The 17,471-nt window shown below is 36.4% G+C and overlaps 1 protein-coding gene across 1 annotated transcript in view; it reads right to left on the reverse strand.

Annotated features, from left to right (window-relative positions):
• Positions 1-17,471, reverse strand: part of slco1c1 (solute carrier organic anion transporter family, member 1C1) — a 35,057-nt gene that overhangs the window by 15,604 nt on the left and 1,982 nt on the right. Inside the window, exons 2-6 of the mRNA XM_028045645.1 lie at positions 14,357-14,529; positions 7,077-7,218; positions 1,870-2,002; positions 463-578; positions 246-392 (exon numbers count right to left, since the gene is read on the reverse strand). Coding sequence (XP_027901446.1) covers positions 246-392; positions 463-578; positions 1,870-2,002; positions 7,077-7,218; positions 14,357-14,452 — 634 coding nt within the window. The 5' untranslated portion in view covers positions 14,453-14,529. The remainder of the gene's footprint in view (positions 1-245; positions 393-462; positions 579-1,869; positions 2,003-7,076; positions 7,219-14,356; positions 14,530-17,471) is intronic.

Consider the following 17,471-nt stretch of genomic DNA (forward strand, 5'->3'; position numbering starts at 1 on the left):
TTTGCTCATTTTCTTGGAAATACAACAAAAACAACACTGTTGCACGTGGCAAAGCTTTCTGCAAACATGGTGTTTTTTTGGAGAAACAGTTGCTGCGCTTCAAAGTGAACATTGTTCACTGTTAAAGCTGCCACACTTTAAGGATTTGTTTTGTTGTTGTTGCTTACCACAGAATAAATATAGATGTATTTAAAGCACTGAAAAAAATGTTTGTCCCAATAAGTATATAATGAAGCTTTTCTTACCAACGTAAAGTGCGGCATTCTCTTCTGTAGCAAAATCATCTATGTAAGAGATCCCCAGGGGCTGAACGGGTGTCTCCCCAATCCCCCGCAAGACATTCCCCAGGAGCACGTATATCCACATTGATAAGTTGGACTCGCCTTCACAGCCTGGAGTGAGATATATCTAAATTATAATATAGCCTTTGTGTGCTTTGCTTGTGTTTTTTTGTAAACCCACCTGTGGATGGCACTTGAGGTGAAATACCAGGTTGGTCTCCCGCTGAATCTCCCTGACAGGGAGACGAGTTGTGCGTCGAGTTCATCATCCATCTCACTGACGTTTCAAACTCATAGCTGGGCACAAAGATATCAAGATAACAAGATATGGGCAGGTCAAGGGCAATTATTAATAGACTGATTAAGATTTAAAATATTTTTTTATTTATTTTATCAGCATGTTTCTTATCATTGAAAATAACATTAACATTTTTTTTGAGAGATCCAGCCGGATTCCAGCTTTTAATCCAACAGAGGATCTGTGGAGGGAACTAAAGAGTAGGCTGATGGTAAAACCTCCTAACATCAAAAACCTGGAGTTCATCTTCAAAGATAATTTGTCAACATACCAGAGAAACAAGCATTTATGTTAAGGGTTTGATTGCTGTAATGTCAATAGATATGTGTTCAATAATTATTGAGAAGGCCACTAATAAATTTTAATGTCCTGTTTTTTAACATGATATAAATTAAAACGGATAAATTACTTTTTTGGGAATAATTTTCTGTTTTATATTGTTTTATTTTACGTCTCAGAAACCAACTCCTTGGTTGAATGGAATTAATTCAACAATTTTTGTCAAAGCTTGTTTATTCTAGCCGAGTCCCTAAGGGGACTATATCCAGCGGTTAAATAAAAATAAAAAGAAATAGAACAGAATAACTGTGCAATCATCATGTCTCCCACATTATGAACTTCACACACATTGCTGCAAGTTTTTTAATAAAAGTAATCCACAAATTTTGCATGAATAATTAAAAGATGACCTTGTTATTTATTTCAACTTCTGCTAAACATAAATGGCTAAGAATTTTTGATTTTTTCTGGTTTTGTTTGGATATCTTTTTTTTTTTCCTTCTTGTTTACCATTCATAAAAAAAACAAAAAAAACTTTTTTTTTATTTTTAATTGAAAAAATTTAAATGCAACTATTTTGTGACTTTAGACAAGTTATAATTAATAATAAATAATAATATAACAGAAGTGCTTAAACGTATTATGTACTGCAGCTTTTTAATGGAAATGAAGTACTAACATCCAAGTTATGAGTTACAAAGTATTAATGCCAACAAGAAAGTGCTCCTTTGGTAGTTTTCTGCCAAACTTTAGTATTTGTGTCACGTCAGATTTGGATATTTGTACATTTGCATATTATGCTACACTTGATCAGCTCAGATGCAAAGAGCTGATGAGATTTACTTGGCTGCCAGCTGATTATCACTCTTTTATAAACTAGCAAGCCAAAGAGGAAATGACAGAAACAACTGTAAAAACAAGAACTTACCCACCAATAGAATAACAAGGTGAGAAGGTTGTGGATTTCTGCATTCACATCTGACAAAGAATAATAAAAGTTTCTTTACTTACCGTCCAATGATGAAGTGGGGCAGAGCAATGATGAAGGTCCCAAAAGACATCAATAAGCATCCCAAAGATATTATCTTTGGTCTATGAAGCTTCGCCCCAAAGTAACTGACGAAAGCTATCACCAGCAGATTACCTGTGGAGATTAAACCAGTATCACCATTTAAAAATGTTCATGCTGGGTGGCAATAGCACAAATACAGCAAGAGCGAACAATAAATGGTCACTACAGTAAATGGTCACTGTACGCATACATACAGTGCAGCAGATACAAACATGTTCAAAGAATAGATCGGGCTGCCCTCAGGTAAATTAATATTTTAGCTACATATTTTCAAACCTTCTTTTTGATGTTTGGACATTCCCATGTTTCTACACTGAGACAATCCCACAGAAACTCAGAACACACACATACTGTAGTTGTGTTGTGTTTCATAGTTGCTGTGAGGAATTTACCCCACCCCTCACCAACCGGTGCTGTTTTTTGTACTTCCTATATTCTAATTTATCTGGTAAATGTATTGCTTTTGTTTGGAGGAAGTAACTTGCTTTATTTAACATTTTGTTTTAATCATTCTCCTCTCTCTGAGGTCACCTGGTCATGTGTTGCCATGGAAGCGCGCCCATGAGCAGTGCTGACGAGGACCTGGTGTTTTCAATCAGCCTCATTGGGAAAATCCATTGTTTGAGAGGGAGGGGAGATGTTTTTGGATTTTGTTTGGGCCCAGACTGTTTTTGTGAGTTGTGAAGTTGTTAGATAGTTGTAATTATGTAAATATTTTCTAGGAATATAGTTTAGCACAAATGTTTTTTCTATATGGAAATGTAATGTTGTCTCCACCCCTTAATTAGTCCTGGTAGGAGCCAATGCTTTAAAAGCCAGGTGGTTTAGATCAGAGAGAGACTCTCCCTACTGTTGTTTGAATGCATGTTATGCTGTGAACTGGAATGAAATGTTTGAAATTAATTCAGGTATTAATGAGTGTGTTAGGATGTGAATTTGCACATCCTACACATCATTGAGGTGGATTTAATTCCCTCTGAGATCTCTGATGACCACACTCCAGTCTGGTAGGTGGCGGTAAATGCACCTTAAGTTGGATGCCAGCCGCCAATAAAAAACAAAAGAAGAAGAAGAAGAAGAAGAAATGTTTGAAGAACTGCATAAAGAAAAAAATTCAGAGCTCCACAATTTCTGGATTCTGTCTGATTTTTCATCACAAACCTACAGTTGCTTTAGCACCTTTGAGTTTTCTTACTTTTTCTGAGAGTATTGCCTCCACCTCTGTCTGACACCCCTTCCCTTTTTCTTGTAAGCAGCAGGTTGTATCTTACTTTGTGTATCAGTTGTGCAGATCATTTGAGCAGATCACCAAAACTCAGGGGATTTGACATAAAATATAATGCTTGTATGTTATCAATAGTTATAATGATTAAAACAATTTTGAGAACTGAAATAGGCAAATTTTATCAGATTTGTGTCCATCTTCATATTTCAAACTGAAATGACAGATGACTGAGAAGCCAGTACTGAGCCAAGTTGGCATTAAAAACAAAAAGCTCAGAACTGAGGAGTTTCATAGTGGCTCTAAATATTTGTCCTGGAGATAAGAACTGGATTAATGCAAAACAAGAGTGGATTTACTTGCCAAACAGCCATTCATACTCATCCCAAAGGCATAAATTGTTTAATATATATGTAGTAGGTTGGCTGTTAGGCATATTTTTCAAACTGACAGCAACTTTATGTTGATGATTTGGGAAGACGTTCTCGTTCTCACAAGTGATGTCTTAAATCTCTAAATAGTTTTAGAAAATCAAAAGCAGACATCAAAGTTTTATCATTTTAAAATTCACTCTGTCTAGGTTTTCTGACACGTAAGCTCCCTGTGGTAAATGATAGAAAGGTAGTGTAGAAAGATAAACTTTCATCACACAATCTAACCCATTTAGACAGCATTATATTTCTACAACATTTCTATCAGTGATGCATGTGTTTAGAAGTTCAGGGCATTAGGAACCTTAAAATCCAGGGAAATATACAATTTGATTTAGGGAAATATTAAGTCAAAAATTACATGTAAAAAGTCACAATTTTTGTTAACTATAAAAAAATAAACTTGTTACTTGAACTCATGTGGCAGATGCAATTAGTGTCACGATTGTAATTTCTCATTACGAATCTTCGCTCTGTCTCCAAAAGCATTCCTGGTTTTTGCTCGCTGCTTGATTCACCTCTAGTCTTTCTTAAGATTTTCTTTCCGTTTCTCTTCTGCCTGCACTGGCCTGCTCTGCCTCCATGTTGCCATGGCAATAATCCTATGGAAAAAGCTTGTTGCCTAGGCCACATGAGAAGTTGTTTTCACGAGAGACGGAGCAATGGAGGTAAAGGGAATAGAGACATTCAGCTACGAGTTAATCTGACGTGCTATCATCAACCTTTTCTTTTGCAGATGAGCATAGAGGGAAAAAGTACCACTTTCCATGCCGGTAGTGCTACTAGAGCTCTAGATTGTTATGTTAGAGCCATTGATAGATGACTAATCTTCCTTGACCCAGATTTTGACTCCCCACCATAATAAGAATATGATTTCTGAGAAACAAAATAACAGAATGGTAAAACCTCTCACAATCATGTTAAAGTGTAAACAGGATAAGTTTGCACAAGACTATATTACAGACTGGATATAGCTTTAGCAGTGAACGGGTAAGGAAACAGAAAATGGGCCTTGGGTTCACAAAGTCGTTGCTCTTTTAGTTTACACAAAACTTGATACAAAAGTGCATAACATGTTCTAATTCATTTTATTTTCAACAGATGACAAAAATATTATATGCAGATTCTAAAGGATATAAAGGCATGTCATTTTTTCTTTCCTTTTTAAAATGACAACAAAAATCAAAATATGACAACTTCTCCCATAAGATTGCTCCACTTAATAAAGGGAAAGAAGCAATATGGAGCAATATGTTTGTATAGTAAAAAGTCATTAGACAGACACAATACAATGTTATTCTAGTGATCAAGCATACATTTTCTAAGACAAATTTAAAAGGTCTACTTTATACCTTCTAAACTATGTTTTTTCATAAGAACATTTTATAATTGTATTTCTCAAGACTCAGTATCTGCCACATTTTTTTCAGTTTGCATGTAAAACAATTTTATTATATTTGTGTCCTAGTACATTTTTCCGTTGAATGCCAATGACATGGCTAATATATCTGGTGGGAAGATTGCTTCGGTTTCATCACAATTGTCTCGGCACTTAGTTTGCTGCAGCAAGGCTTGAAATTTCCTCTTATTTTGAATGGTTAAAAAAACTAAGTTAGCTTTTACTGCTGTAACTGAGTTACAGCATTGATTTAAATCCAAAGATTAACAGGCAAATTGTCAAACAAGTATGAACAGGTGGCGGCGTGCTGTGCAGAGCTAGAGCGAGCGCCTCACATAAACAAGCCATAAGTCTTCAACAAGCCATTGGGAGTTCGATTCAGGACCCTGAGGCCTTTGCTTTGTGTCTCCCCCTTCTTTTTCTGTCCATTTCCTGATTAGTAATGCAAATAAATTCACTCCTGTCACAAAAAATCTTAAAAAAAGATTTGTTGGCATCAACTTGGATTCTTAGAAAATTTGACACGTGCATACAAATTTAGGACTTAAGTTAATATGATAATTAGATTTCAATCTGGAGAGACTCAGACAGAGATAAGAAGACAATTAGAAGAGTTTATTGACAAACAGAATTTAAAGTCTTTGGCGCTCGGGCCCCGGCTGGGGATAACGGTTATCGCAGCGTTAGCGATAGGCTTCAGATGAGCATCCCCGATGCTGTTAGGAACGTCACACCCCAGGGCCCGGCACTGGTGGTGGAGGTTGAAGAAGGGTGCGGGCCTAAGGACCGGGCGAATGGAGGAGAAGGGGTGGTGGTGGGTTGAGCTCGGCTGGAGAGCGAAGGACACGATGAATGAAGGTCCTTATCAGCTGGGACTTGGTCGATGATTGGACGTGACGTAGCTTGGTCCGGCGTTGATAGGTCGACGATTGTGGGCAGGTCGCTTCAATTAACGGGTCCCAGTGGGGATAAAAGAGTCTTCCAGTTTGAATTTGTGCCTAGGCTTCATTTGGTATAATTCTGTCAAATTAAAACTGAAGTAGTTTCTTAAGAATGACCACATATGTAGTGATGAATGATAGCCACAATTTTTCTTTTGATGGTCACACTGAAAAGTTTGTATTGAATGGACTGGTCTGGTTCTACACTGTGTTGTGTTTTTATTCTTTTTTTGATTTGCATTTCAAACCTTCACTGTCTAACAAAACTCCATCTAGGCACAGGGATTGCATGTGTGTACAAGCTGTACATTTTTAAGTGGTTGGTGTTTGTTTATGCTTGACACTTATGCCTATAAAAATAAACTAACAAAGAGCCCTAAAAACGCTGCTATTTCCAAATTTTTTCATCTTTGCAACGCTTTCAAACTGGGATTTTTCTTGAGTTTGCCCTCAAAACTTCAAAAACCTTCATAACCTGGTTCCTTGGGGATCAGTCCAGTTCAAGCTGGATTGTCAGTGCATTACAACAGAGTTTCAAAATCACATCTCTGAGTGGCATTTTCTTGTTGTGAAAGTCATTGAACATTTACCAAAACATAATCCATCTGTGATACGTTCAAACAGGCCAACAATTTAGACAATCTTATCTATTTCCATGTGTTTGTACCTCTATTTTGGCCCTGAATAGATGTGATGTTTATTTGAAAACCCCCCCGCTGATGTTCTCACTGCAGTGAAATGATAAATGTGAGAGACGGTGATTTGCATGTCAAAATCAAAGCTTGTAAATGTCAGCTGATCTGTCCGCGCCAAATAGCATCACTGGGGGGGAAAAAGAGGAGTGTGGACAAGACGTTAAATTAATAACATAAGGGAGTTATGTTGAAAGAATCATCTTACAGATTCTAGGCTATGGTTGGGCACATCTTTGATATCTTTGTTATGTCCTTGTTTGAGACTCTGACTCACCACGCACAAACACACCAGTGTGTCTTTTTCTTGGAAATCTCATTAATCCTTTATCTGCGGTCTAAATATCTGAATAACCCATTCATATTTTTAGCAGAAATAACAGCAAGAAAAATAGATTTGGAATATGGTCGTACAAAACCTTAACAACAAAATAACACCAGTGACAGACAAGCCCACTCACCTATCTCAAAGCTCCCATCAATGACTCCTATTAGGTAGCTGGGGATGTCAAAGCGCCTTTCCAGCTGAGTTATTGTGCTCTTCATGTAGCTCCCTGACAGCGCCTTGGCAAAATAGGCGAATGACAATGCTACCAGAAACATCTGGAGAATTGAATGAGAGGAGGAAATAAGAGAAAATATTTACAAGAACAAAAAATGGATTTTGCTATTAGAACAGTGGCAGTTTTGTGGATTGGGCACAATGCCAATGGCAACAGCTTTGACTAAGTTCATAATCTTTGAACAATTGGAAAAAATGTCTCGTTTTAAGGCACAAATCTCTAGGCTATTTAAGTGTGTTTACAGTTTATTTTCAATATGGTCTTTAAAAGAATATGGCTTTAAATACCCCCAAATGTAAAGTCTATTACCTCTTTTGTTTTGAATTTTTAGGGCAAATAGCTGAAATATTGTGCGTACTAGACACACAGTAATGCAATTCTTTAGATTATAGTTTACTGCTTTGTTTTTGACAATGTTGTGTGAGTTTATTTTGAACTAAGTTTCCAATGATTTTTTTTTTTGCTTTGAAGCTTGATCCTTTAGGTTATTGGTGTTTTTTTTTTTTTTTTTGTAATAATAGAAAACTAAGGACCTTTTCCAATATTGCGTGGTGTGCTTAATTTGTCTGTGAAGTCAGAACTCTTATCTGGACGGTCACAATCAAGCAGGTTCAAGGTATTATGAAACTTAGGACTTGGTGGTATTGGCACTTCATCCCTACCTAACCCCATTTTCTTTCTGTTAAGTGTAGCTCATAAAACTGCAAAGTAGACAACTAGTAGATTATTACACAATTTCTGTGATAATCTAGTAAGTAGATTATTACATTACATATCTGTTTTTTGTTAAAGCAGGTGCAAAATGAGACCAAGTCATGTGCTAATTCCTACCTAACATGTGGTCTGTATGAGTCATCAATCACAGCCAGCCAGCTAATAAAAAAAAAGGTAAGTGTAAAACAACACCATTGGGAAAAGTAAAAAATGGTAAAGAGTGAACTGTGTCAGCACACAGTGTAAAGCTGCAGTAAGTTTATGTGCTTAGATCAAATGAGTAATCTGGTCCTTGTTTTACTCTTCTTCAGCTTGGACAAAAAGGGGAAAGGGTCGTCTCCTTGGCCTGCAATCAACTGCTCCACAATGCAACCCCTAATGAAAAAACTGTTTTGATAATTCCCTGCAAAAGCAGAAGTGGGGTTGTCACAAGCTAGCATGGACTTTATTAAATATGTCTTTGACAGATGAAGCAACACTAAAAATGAACATAGGCCCTGATTATGCAGGTTTGTCACCAGGTTGTACTATTTGAAGGTTTTATGTTTTCTTTTTGAGGCATCCTATGGTATTCAGTTCAACTATTAAATATGTTTACCAAAAAAAACTATTTCCTTTCGTAGAGTGAAAAATTTGATATTCTTTGTTTTGCACATAAAAGCAGGTCTGTTGATTTCTTGAACTATTTTGTATTATTCCACAGACTTTTTAAGTAAAAAATATAGTTACAATGGAAAAAGTGGAATTCAAAAAAATAAAGACATACAGAGTGGAAATAAAAAAATATGAAAGGATTTCATAGGGAACTATTACAGCATTCCCATTGGTGTGTGTCACTTATGTCATTAGCAGAGCAAATCAACAACAACAAAATAACACAACTAGTTTTAATAGAAAAGTATTGTTCAGCATAGTGAGATCCATTCTTCCTTTTTGTTATTCAAGCTTGTCTACATTTGTGTTTTTCAGTCTTTAGTCGTCTAAAGTGAAGAGAAGCCACTGCGAAAAAAACAGTGTTTAACTTCTTAAAATGGAGTTTGGACAAAAGAACAACCTTTATGTTGCCTTTAATCTGTGTCTACTCTCAGCCCAGCTGCCTGTGAGCTAGAAAGGAACATTTTTTGGCTTCGGTTGTTTTCCTTACAATGTATTCCACTCAACTTACACCCCAAGAGAAACCCTGCACACGAGAGTCACATCACGCACATGATCAGATAGATACGGTCTGACCATATACTGTAGATAGCTGATCTTCTCTTATGAGACAGCATATCATTGTAAAGTACACGTTAAATTCACAAAGTTATTTCCAAAGTCATAAAAACTAACAGCCCAGTCCCTTTCAGCTGCTACTGAACTGGAATCAGCTGACTATGCAATTAGTTGTCTTGTAACCACATTAGACAAATTACAAAGAGGAAAAAAATACCCAGAGTAGAACTTGTTTTCATATATTCAACACTCTTCACATGTAACCTTAGCAGGCTGTGAAAGAAAAAAAATGGTCTTAGTGGCGCACATTCTCATACATAGCTTTCATTTACGTGATTAAAGTGGAACAAAGCGCATCAGTGTAAACGGATCACGCTGGCCACCACAATTGGCTCAGGGGCTAAAGTTATTTTACATTGTCATGTGCATTTCCTGGGGAGGCTGAGTTCCTAACAAGCATGCATATACATTCGTTTCCCCTTTTGATGCCAGACATTGCATTTTCTAATGAATCAAAATGGCCTTTGTTACTGTCTTTCCAAACTAATAAACAAGCGAAAGAAACTAATTAACAGGACAAGCCAGAGTAGGTGGTTTGTTTGCGTCAAGACAACCCCACGTTCCATGCATAAGCATTTACCATTACAATAAGTTAGGCTTTTAAGTCAGTTTTTAAGAATATGCTATTTACTTGAGTTAGCTGATGGTTTGCACCACTGTGTGTCTTTGTGCTTCAGCAGACGAGTTGTTGTTGAATTATGCTCTACATCCAGGTCATGGAAAAAACAAGTAAATGCTGTTTGATTTTTTTTTCTTTTTTTAAATACTGTACCTTTTCACTCCCTGAACATTTTCAAAGTATCAAACTTTGAAAAAGTGTAATGCATCGATTAAAGCATTAAACTTTGTTACAACCACAAAGTTGAATACATTTTATTGGAATTTGACAACGATCAATGCAATGTAATAAATGATTGTGAAGTGGAATGAAAATTATATGTAGTTTTTCAAGGTTTTACAAATAAATTTTAGAGAATTCTGAATTGCAATTTAACTTGGCAACTTAACTCTAAAATCCTAATGTAAAAGTCCATCTGTATGTAATCTTAACTCTTAGCCTAATGTGTTAAGATTTGGCCCCTATAAATCTGGCAGTTGTGAAAGGTTGTAAAAGGAAAGCTGTTGTTGAAAGAAAAGCCCAAAGAAGCCAATTTGCAGTTTGCTAAAAGCTATGTAGGGGACACATGAAACATGTGGTAGAGGTTTGCTCTGATCTCAATGAGAACAAAATGTTAAAAGTTCAAGTTGTATTAACACTTTAGGAAAGCACTTTTGACAATGTGAAACTTATGGTGGGTGTTTTTAAAGACATAAAACCCTAGAACTGCCAGTACTTTCCTATTTGCCATGCCTTTGAGTAATTTTGTTTTTGACACAGTTTCTTTTAATCTAACTAAATATTACAAAAAAACTATTGTTCTATCTGACTTGAGAATGACTAGAAATGTAAGGAAGAATGGTTGATGGATCAAATTGCACAAGCTACTTCCGCTGAACATGGCCAATTTGTAATTACCACTAATCCTAACATGCATGTTTATGGACCACGTGTGGTAAGTCGAGTGCATGGAGACGGCCAAAATGTTAACATGCAAAGTCCAGAAAGAGAAGGATTTAACCTGGTAACCTTTGGTGACCTGTAACCCGAGATGACAGTGCTCACCCCACCAAACCAATCAGCCTCATCTAGAGTTCAGACCCCGAACCAGTCCAAAGAAAGAAAATGGAACAACACAGAACATCAAAACTAAAAAAAACAACAACTCAAAGGATAAAGACGACTGTTTGGAATTCAATTCATTTTATTTGTCAAAGCCATTTGTGTTGGGTGGCTGTACCATCTGGCAGCTCTTTGCAAACACAGTGAAAAACACCAATCATCAAGGATTAAAGATGTGACACAGCAACATCAAGAGCAGATTAGATTATCATTGTAAAACACTTTATGTCCATGTTAGAATCGTAACTCCCAATAAGAACCACTCTTGACAAGACTACTGTTAAAACTTTCTAAATCAACCTGATATTATACACAATTTTTGCATACTAAAAAATTGTGAAAGTAAAATTTAAATAAGTCTTGTAAATTTAAAGGAGCCATCTATTCCTAAATCATAATTCCAAATTATCTTTCCAGTTCAAGCACCGGTAGAACTTATTTATTCAGTTCTGTTTCTTTTATTGTGAACCTACAAGGCATTAACAAAAGTTTTAACTAACGATCATAAAGAAGCAAGAAACTTTTCAAACTATACATGATAAACAACCCTATCTAAAAGAGGGGAAAAAAAGACTTCTCAGTTTCTGTCTTTTGCAAGAAATGAATGCAAAACGAGGTCACGCTGAGACATTGTGGCACCATAGTTTTTAACCCATTTGGTGGAATTAACAAAAGCGGAGAATAATAATACTGAGTACCGGATTAGAGTTGTAGCGAGCTGTGCCATATCCCACCCAGTCACTCGGGGAACTAAACAATTCTGAGAAGAAATAACTCTGTCCTGCCTCAACAGTCTGTATTATGATAAGCTGCTTGAACACCATTGTCTCACATCACTTTCATGTCGGGGGGGGGGGGGGGGGGGGAAGATCTTCCAGAAGAATTGATCTTGTAGAGGGCTTTTGCTAGAACGGTTCATTTTTCCCTATTTATTTACCTTTTGAGAAGTGTGTTTGAAGCTCTTGGTTAGAAAAGACAAAGAGGAATAGTCTGAGGTAGACTGGTAGATTGCCATTATGCTTTACAAAAATTTATAGAGAATAAAAGGCTGATGAGTGCTAGATGAGAAAAGATATAGAGCCAAGAATGTGGTTAGCATTTAAAACATGTTTGTAGTTAAAAAAATATATTAAAATGATCAAATTTAATGATTTTTTTAACATTTAATACAGTAACTTTTTATTCAAAACATGCCATTACTGCTTAGATCAGAGGTCTGAAACTCCAGTCCTAGAGGGCTACTATCCTCCAACCGTAAATATTGAACTAAATGACTGAAATTTTCTCCTTGGCAAGCCAACATGTTTTGCAAAGGCATGATTATTAACCAGTCATTCAATTTAGTGGAGTTGGAGCGTTGTTGTGTCCAAAGTTGCAGGACAGTGGGACTGGAGAATATAATATTTCTGAAAATGGTTTTTACTATCGGACACAAAGACGAGATCTGCATTTCAACAGACGAAGGGGTAGATCGTTAAGGAGATGTTTGTTTTGCAGTGACAGGGCACCCATGAGTTAGAATAGTTTCAACTATCATAAGCTTCATCTTACTAAGATCAAATTAGTTTGGAAGCCAACTCAAAACTTTGCATTCATTACACTCACATTTGATCAGGCAGCCCTGAGAAATGTTCGTACTTTAGTAGGGTACAACTGTAAGAGGCCAGAGGATTTCCCCTTTGCTGTTTTGAACCACGTGGCTTCACTGCCTCTCTAATAAAAGAAACTATGATGACGTCTAATCCTCATGGTGATTAGTCCAATGCACTCATTTATCCACATTGAAAAAAAACAGTCAAATAAATGTCCCCAAACCAGATTACCTTCATAGACAAAGATAATGGTCTGTTTTAATGTGCACATGGAACTTATGAGTCATTTTAAGAGAGAGGTTGATGTTAATGCACTATGACTTCAGATATCCACAGAATGAATCCAGTCATTCGCTCAATAAAACCTGTGCAGGATTCTATAAAGTACTCCTACTACGCACTGAAGATGCATTCAGTGTGTTTTCTGAGTTTGTATTTTATTTATTTATTTATTTATTTTTTGAGATTCAGATCAGAAAAATTAAATTAAAAGCTCACCAACACCAACAATTCTTATCTGGGAAGTCAAAGATCTCTGAACCATGCCAAACTCAATTTGCTGCTTCATGCAAATCATGCTTGAAGCTGCAGCAATAAACTTATTTGTTTGCACTTCTGATAGTTTGTAAGCAAAGCCACGCATAGAACTGAAGACCATACAGTTGGTGAATGGACCTCTGACCCACTCTTTTTGTCATTCATGTAAATTCAGTATCAATATGTTCACTTTATTGAAGTGAATTGACAACTTTTGATATGTTGACAAGCATTGGTCAGAGTAAGCCTAGTCCATATTTTATTGCTTTTTTTATGCTTAATAGGTCTACGATAGATTAACAATTTCAAGGAATTGAGCTATTGAGAAATGGTTCTTGTAGAGAACTATTACAAATCCAAATGGCCCATGATCCTTACAACTGCAAATGATACATAAGTTGGGTGTTAATACCGAGCTGTGATCAGGAAAGAGCTGGTGTTCACTGCTGTAGAAACCAAAACTACCAAGGTTAAGTGAATACAAGCACCAGTTTAGCAAAACATGCCATTACTGGTGTGGAGGAAAGACGTAAAGTGCAAATAGCAACATGAAGTAAAAGCACTAATTATTCTTTATCAGATGGTTTTGTCAATGCTTCAATGGATTAGATTGAAGTTGAACCAGAATGCATTTGACTTGAGCGCCACATGCAGCAGAGCAGAGTTTTCTTCGGCTTGTTGTTGTCCTTCAGCCTCCAACTGTGTTTTGTTCATAGCCTAAAAATATCTAGTAATAACAAGACCACAATTGTTCCAAAAGATTCTAGGAGCTATTAAAGTGTGAATCATATCTAAGTGCTCCTACATCAAAATGTACACTTAGATAGACGAGTAGATCTTAAATTCAATCACTCCTCTGGATTCTTTCTTCAAGGTATTCTACATGGAAACGTCTCGCCTGCTGTACAGACTTTAGGTGGTTTTTAAGGACTTAATCTTAAAAGTATAATTACTCATTGTGAACTGGCCAACAAATGTTATTTTGACCTCTGTGATGATCACACACTGCAAACTCTGATGGCAAGGTTTTTTTATAAGAGTGAGCGCTCAAAAACGTCAGATGAAAAAGCAAAATATTACTGAGTAAAATAGAATTCATGTTTTATAAAGATTGTATCTTTGTTAAGAAATTAAATTTTAAATAACAACTGCATCCCACTGATCACCATTTTTTTCCAGAAGAATATTATTGTAAAGTTGCTGTAATTAGGTTATTTACTAAAAATGTAGATGTATAGCTACTAGACAAGCATGTGACTCTATAACACTTAAATCAGCACACCAAACATGCTGGCTAAAGAGCATTAACCCTAGCATTCTGAAAGATAAATTAGCACATGTACCTTCAGACTGGTGCATGGAGAGCCGCTGGGTTTGCTGTTCGTCTCGTCACTTCGTCCGTTCTCCTGAACACAGTCTTCCTCGCTTCTGTCCTCCATTCTCCAGATATGTCTCTGTGTCTCCTTAGCAGAGGTCTCTTGCTCGGTGCAGATTCTTGGTATTGAGGCATGCAACCCTGCAAATGGATCATTCAAGCATGTGACCCACTTCTCACAGCAAAGGAAAAAAATAAATAAATAAATAAAAGGAGGCAGCACAGAGGAAAACTGACACACAAATTGAAAAAACTGCCAGTGTTTTGTCCTGAATATCTTCAGGCTTCAGTCACAAGTAAAAAGTCAGCATTGTATTCAGGCTGAAGGATGTGCTTGTACTTTCAGAACAAAAGCTTTTTGTTTCAGGTTAACTATTTTAAGCTACAATATCAAACACCGTAAGCTGAACATTCCAGCCAATCAAACTCTGTACCTACTTGTATTGTTCATGGCAGTAACTGAGATCATGAGACCAAATATAATGAATCTTAAACCAGGACTATGAAGTCTGGTAAAACCATAATCTTCAGCCTAAGAGCCTTAGTGCACTGAAACCAAATATAAACAACGTCAGAGGGGATTTCATTTACTTTTGAGATTGACAAGGTAAATATCTGTGACATAGCTGCAAAGTCAACAAAACAGCACAATCAATTGTTTACTGTTGCTATTTCTTCATCCAGGAGGAGTGAATGCTGCAAGTCAATGATTCAATGCAACAGAAAACATTTTAAGCTAATTTGAATAATAAACTGAATTTAATGCACTGTATGATAACTAGGATTAATTGTAATGTACGTGTGATTGAACTGAAAGGATTTTTCTCTGTGTCTTGAGATGATAATTGTTGTGAATCGGCACTATTTAACAAAAACTGAACTAGATTGAACATGAAATGGTCAAAGTAAAGAAATATACTAGGTTAAAGTGTACTATATGCCCTTTTGGTCCACAAACATAATAACAGAATATTTAGTAGTGTGGGTTTGGCCCAGTTATTTCTGTCAGACTGTCTGAAAACACACAAGCACCAGGGAATTGTGACATGCCAATGCTGTGCTTCAGAGTCATAGGAAAGCATCATTGTGTCACCCTAAATAAAGCTTCACTCACATCAACGTCAATGTCAGCAACATTTAAGTGGATGAAAGCAGGAGAAAAGATGGCAAGAACAAATAGAAATCATCCAGAAGCTTTTTCATAGCTAATAGTTGACCTAGATTTTCAGACATTATTCTGATCACAATGTTAAGCTGAAAGAAATAAGTAGGAAATAAAGCTTAAATAAGTATTGATAGAAACAATAACATTTAAACACAAATAATCTGGTTAAAAGTTAATCCTAACCTCAAGTGTCAAAATTGAAGCAGATTTGTCATTTATTTTCATTTTTCTAGTCTGAAGAAAATGCATTCTGCACAGAAGTTGTTCTGTACAGCATTTCTTGAACATTGCAGTCTTTCCTTTTCTGCACAGCTCTATTAATGTCTTGCCACAGCATTTCAATCAGGGTTTGGACTTTAAGTGGGTCAGTAGTACCGTGGTTCTTTTCATTTTCAACGTTTCATTTTAGAAGTGGCGGTTTTGGTGAGATTATTCTCATTCTGCTAACACGATGTGAATTCTAAGACCAGCATGAGTTAAGCTGGTCTTTATAGGTTGGTTGGTAATAATTAATTAAACTATTGCACCATTGGTGGTGTAACTTTGTACACTTTAAGTTAAATTTAAATAATTTTTTGAAACTGTATTATATTGTATTATGTGTGGAATGCTCTAATTTAACAACTGTTTGAATCAAAAACTTTATATTATTTTTTTTGTAGATAAGTTGGTGTGTAACAAATAAATTATTTTTGTGCTGAAGGAATTCCAGTGTAAGGAAAACCACTCCACCATCCCAGTCCACTCCACATAGACATGGCAGCAATATGTATTTTACTTTATAATTTTACTGTACTAACAACTCCTGTCTTTTCTTTCACCCCTATTTTTTTTTTTACCTCTGTCTCCCACCGTATACAAATTATCTCTTAGCTCTCTCATTTATATTATTTCACATATTAACTAAAGTCATATTATGTTGTTGGACACAAAAAAGTGAGGTTGTCACATTGGTGAGCTAGGATGATGCACCACATTTACAGTTTCTCTCAACTGATTTTCTTCTCTCTGTCTTCACATAGTCAACAAACCAATGAGGCTCACTAACTGCAACAGGTTCAGCTGTTCTATTTAAAGCAATACAAAATAGCACAAAATATATGTATTTTCTTGCATTCTGTCAATGATTACATGACTCATTCTTGTTTTGAGCACAAATTTAAATGGAAACACAAAGACCCAACTGCACATGCTATTTGAGCCGCCTTAAAGACGCTGACAACATTTTTATTAACACTACATGTTTCTGCTGCAGCTTGTCACTGATTGCTTTTTCTGCTTGTCTTCCGTTCTCAGTACCAATTTGCTGGCTTAAGTCTTTCTCTGTATGTTCCATATCTCCAAACAACGTGCCTCCAGATCTCTGCTCGTTGGAACTGATAACCGCTCTGCTGTAATTTCTCAGAATTCTGCCTTGTGTAGCATCCTAACGTAACATCCTCATGATTCAGCTGTATTTATAAAGTAACTGCAATTTTAGACAACATAATGCTGGAAACAAACCCATGAACAAATACTTACCAGGTACCATCCCTCTTAAGAACAAAATCGACAGGCACTCTGCAACTGAGGATCTTACTTACACCAGCACTTGCTTTTATTGTCAGGAGGAGTCTAAATCAATACAGACAAGCTTCCCGTAGTCCACTGAGCCCCGGTGCCAAGGAAAGCACCAACTACTTAATATTAGGATTTTTGGCTGATTTCTGAAAGAGGTTTGAGAAAACTGAGGCTCCTTTCTGCGCTTCCACGAGTTCAATAAATGAATTTCAAACTATGCTTGAAATCATGTATCAGTGCAGAACAATTCAGTACTGGTCAGACCAGCACTGTCAAGGTATATTTAGTGTCAGAAATATTATCTAGGCAACACTTAAGAGCAGCTCTCAAGCATTCTTGCATTTTAACAATTCAAGGG

Source organism: Xiphophorus couchianus, chromosome 18, assembly GCF_001444195.1.
Source record: "Xiphophorus couchianus chromosome 18, X_couchianus-1.0, whole genome shotgun sequence".
Taxonomy (NCBI): domain Eukaryota; kingdom Metazoa; phylum Chordata; class Actinopteri; order Cyprinodontiformes; family Poeciliidae; genus Xiphophorus; species Xiphophorus couchianus.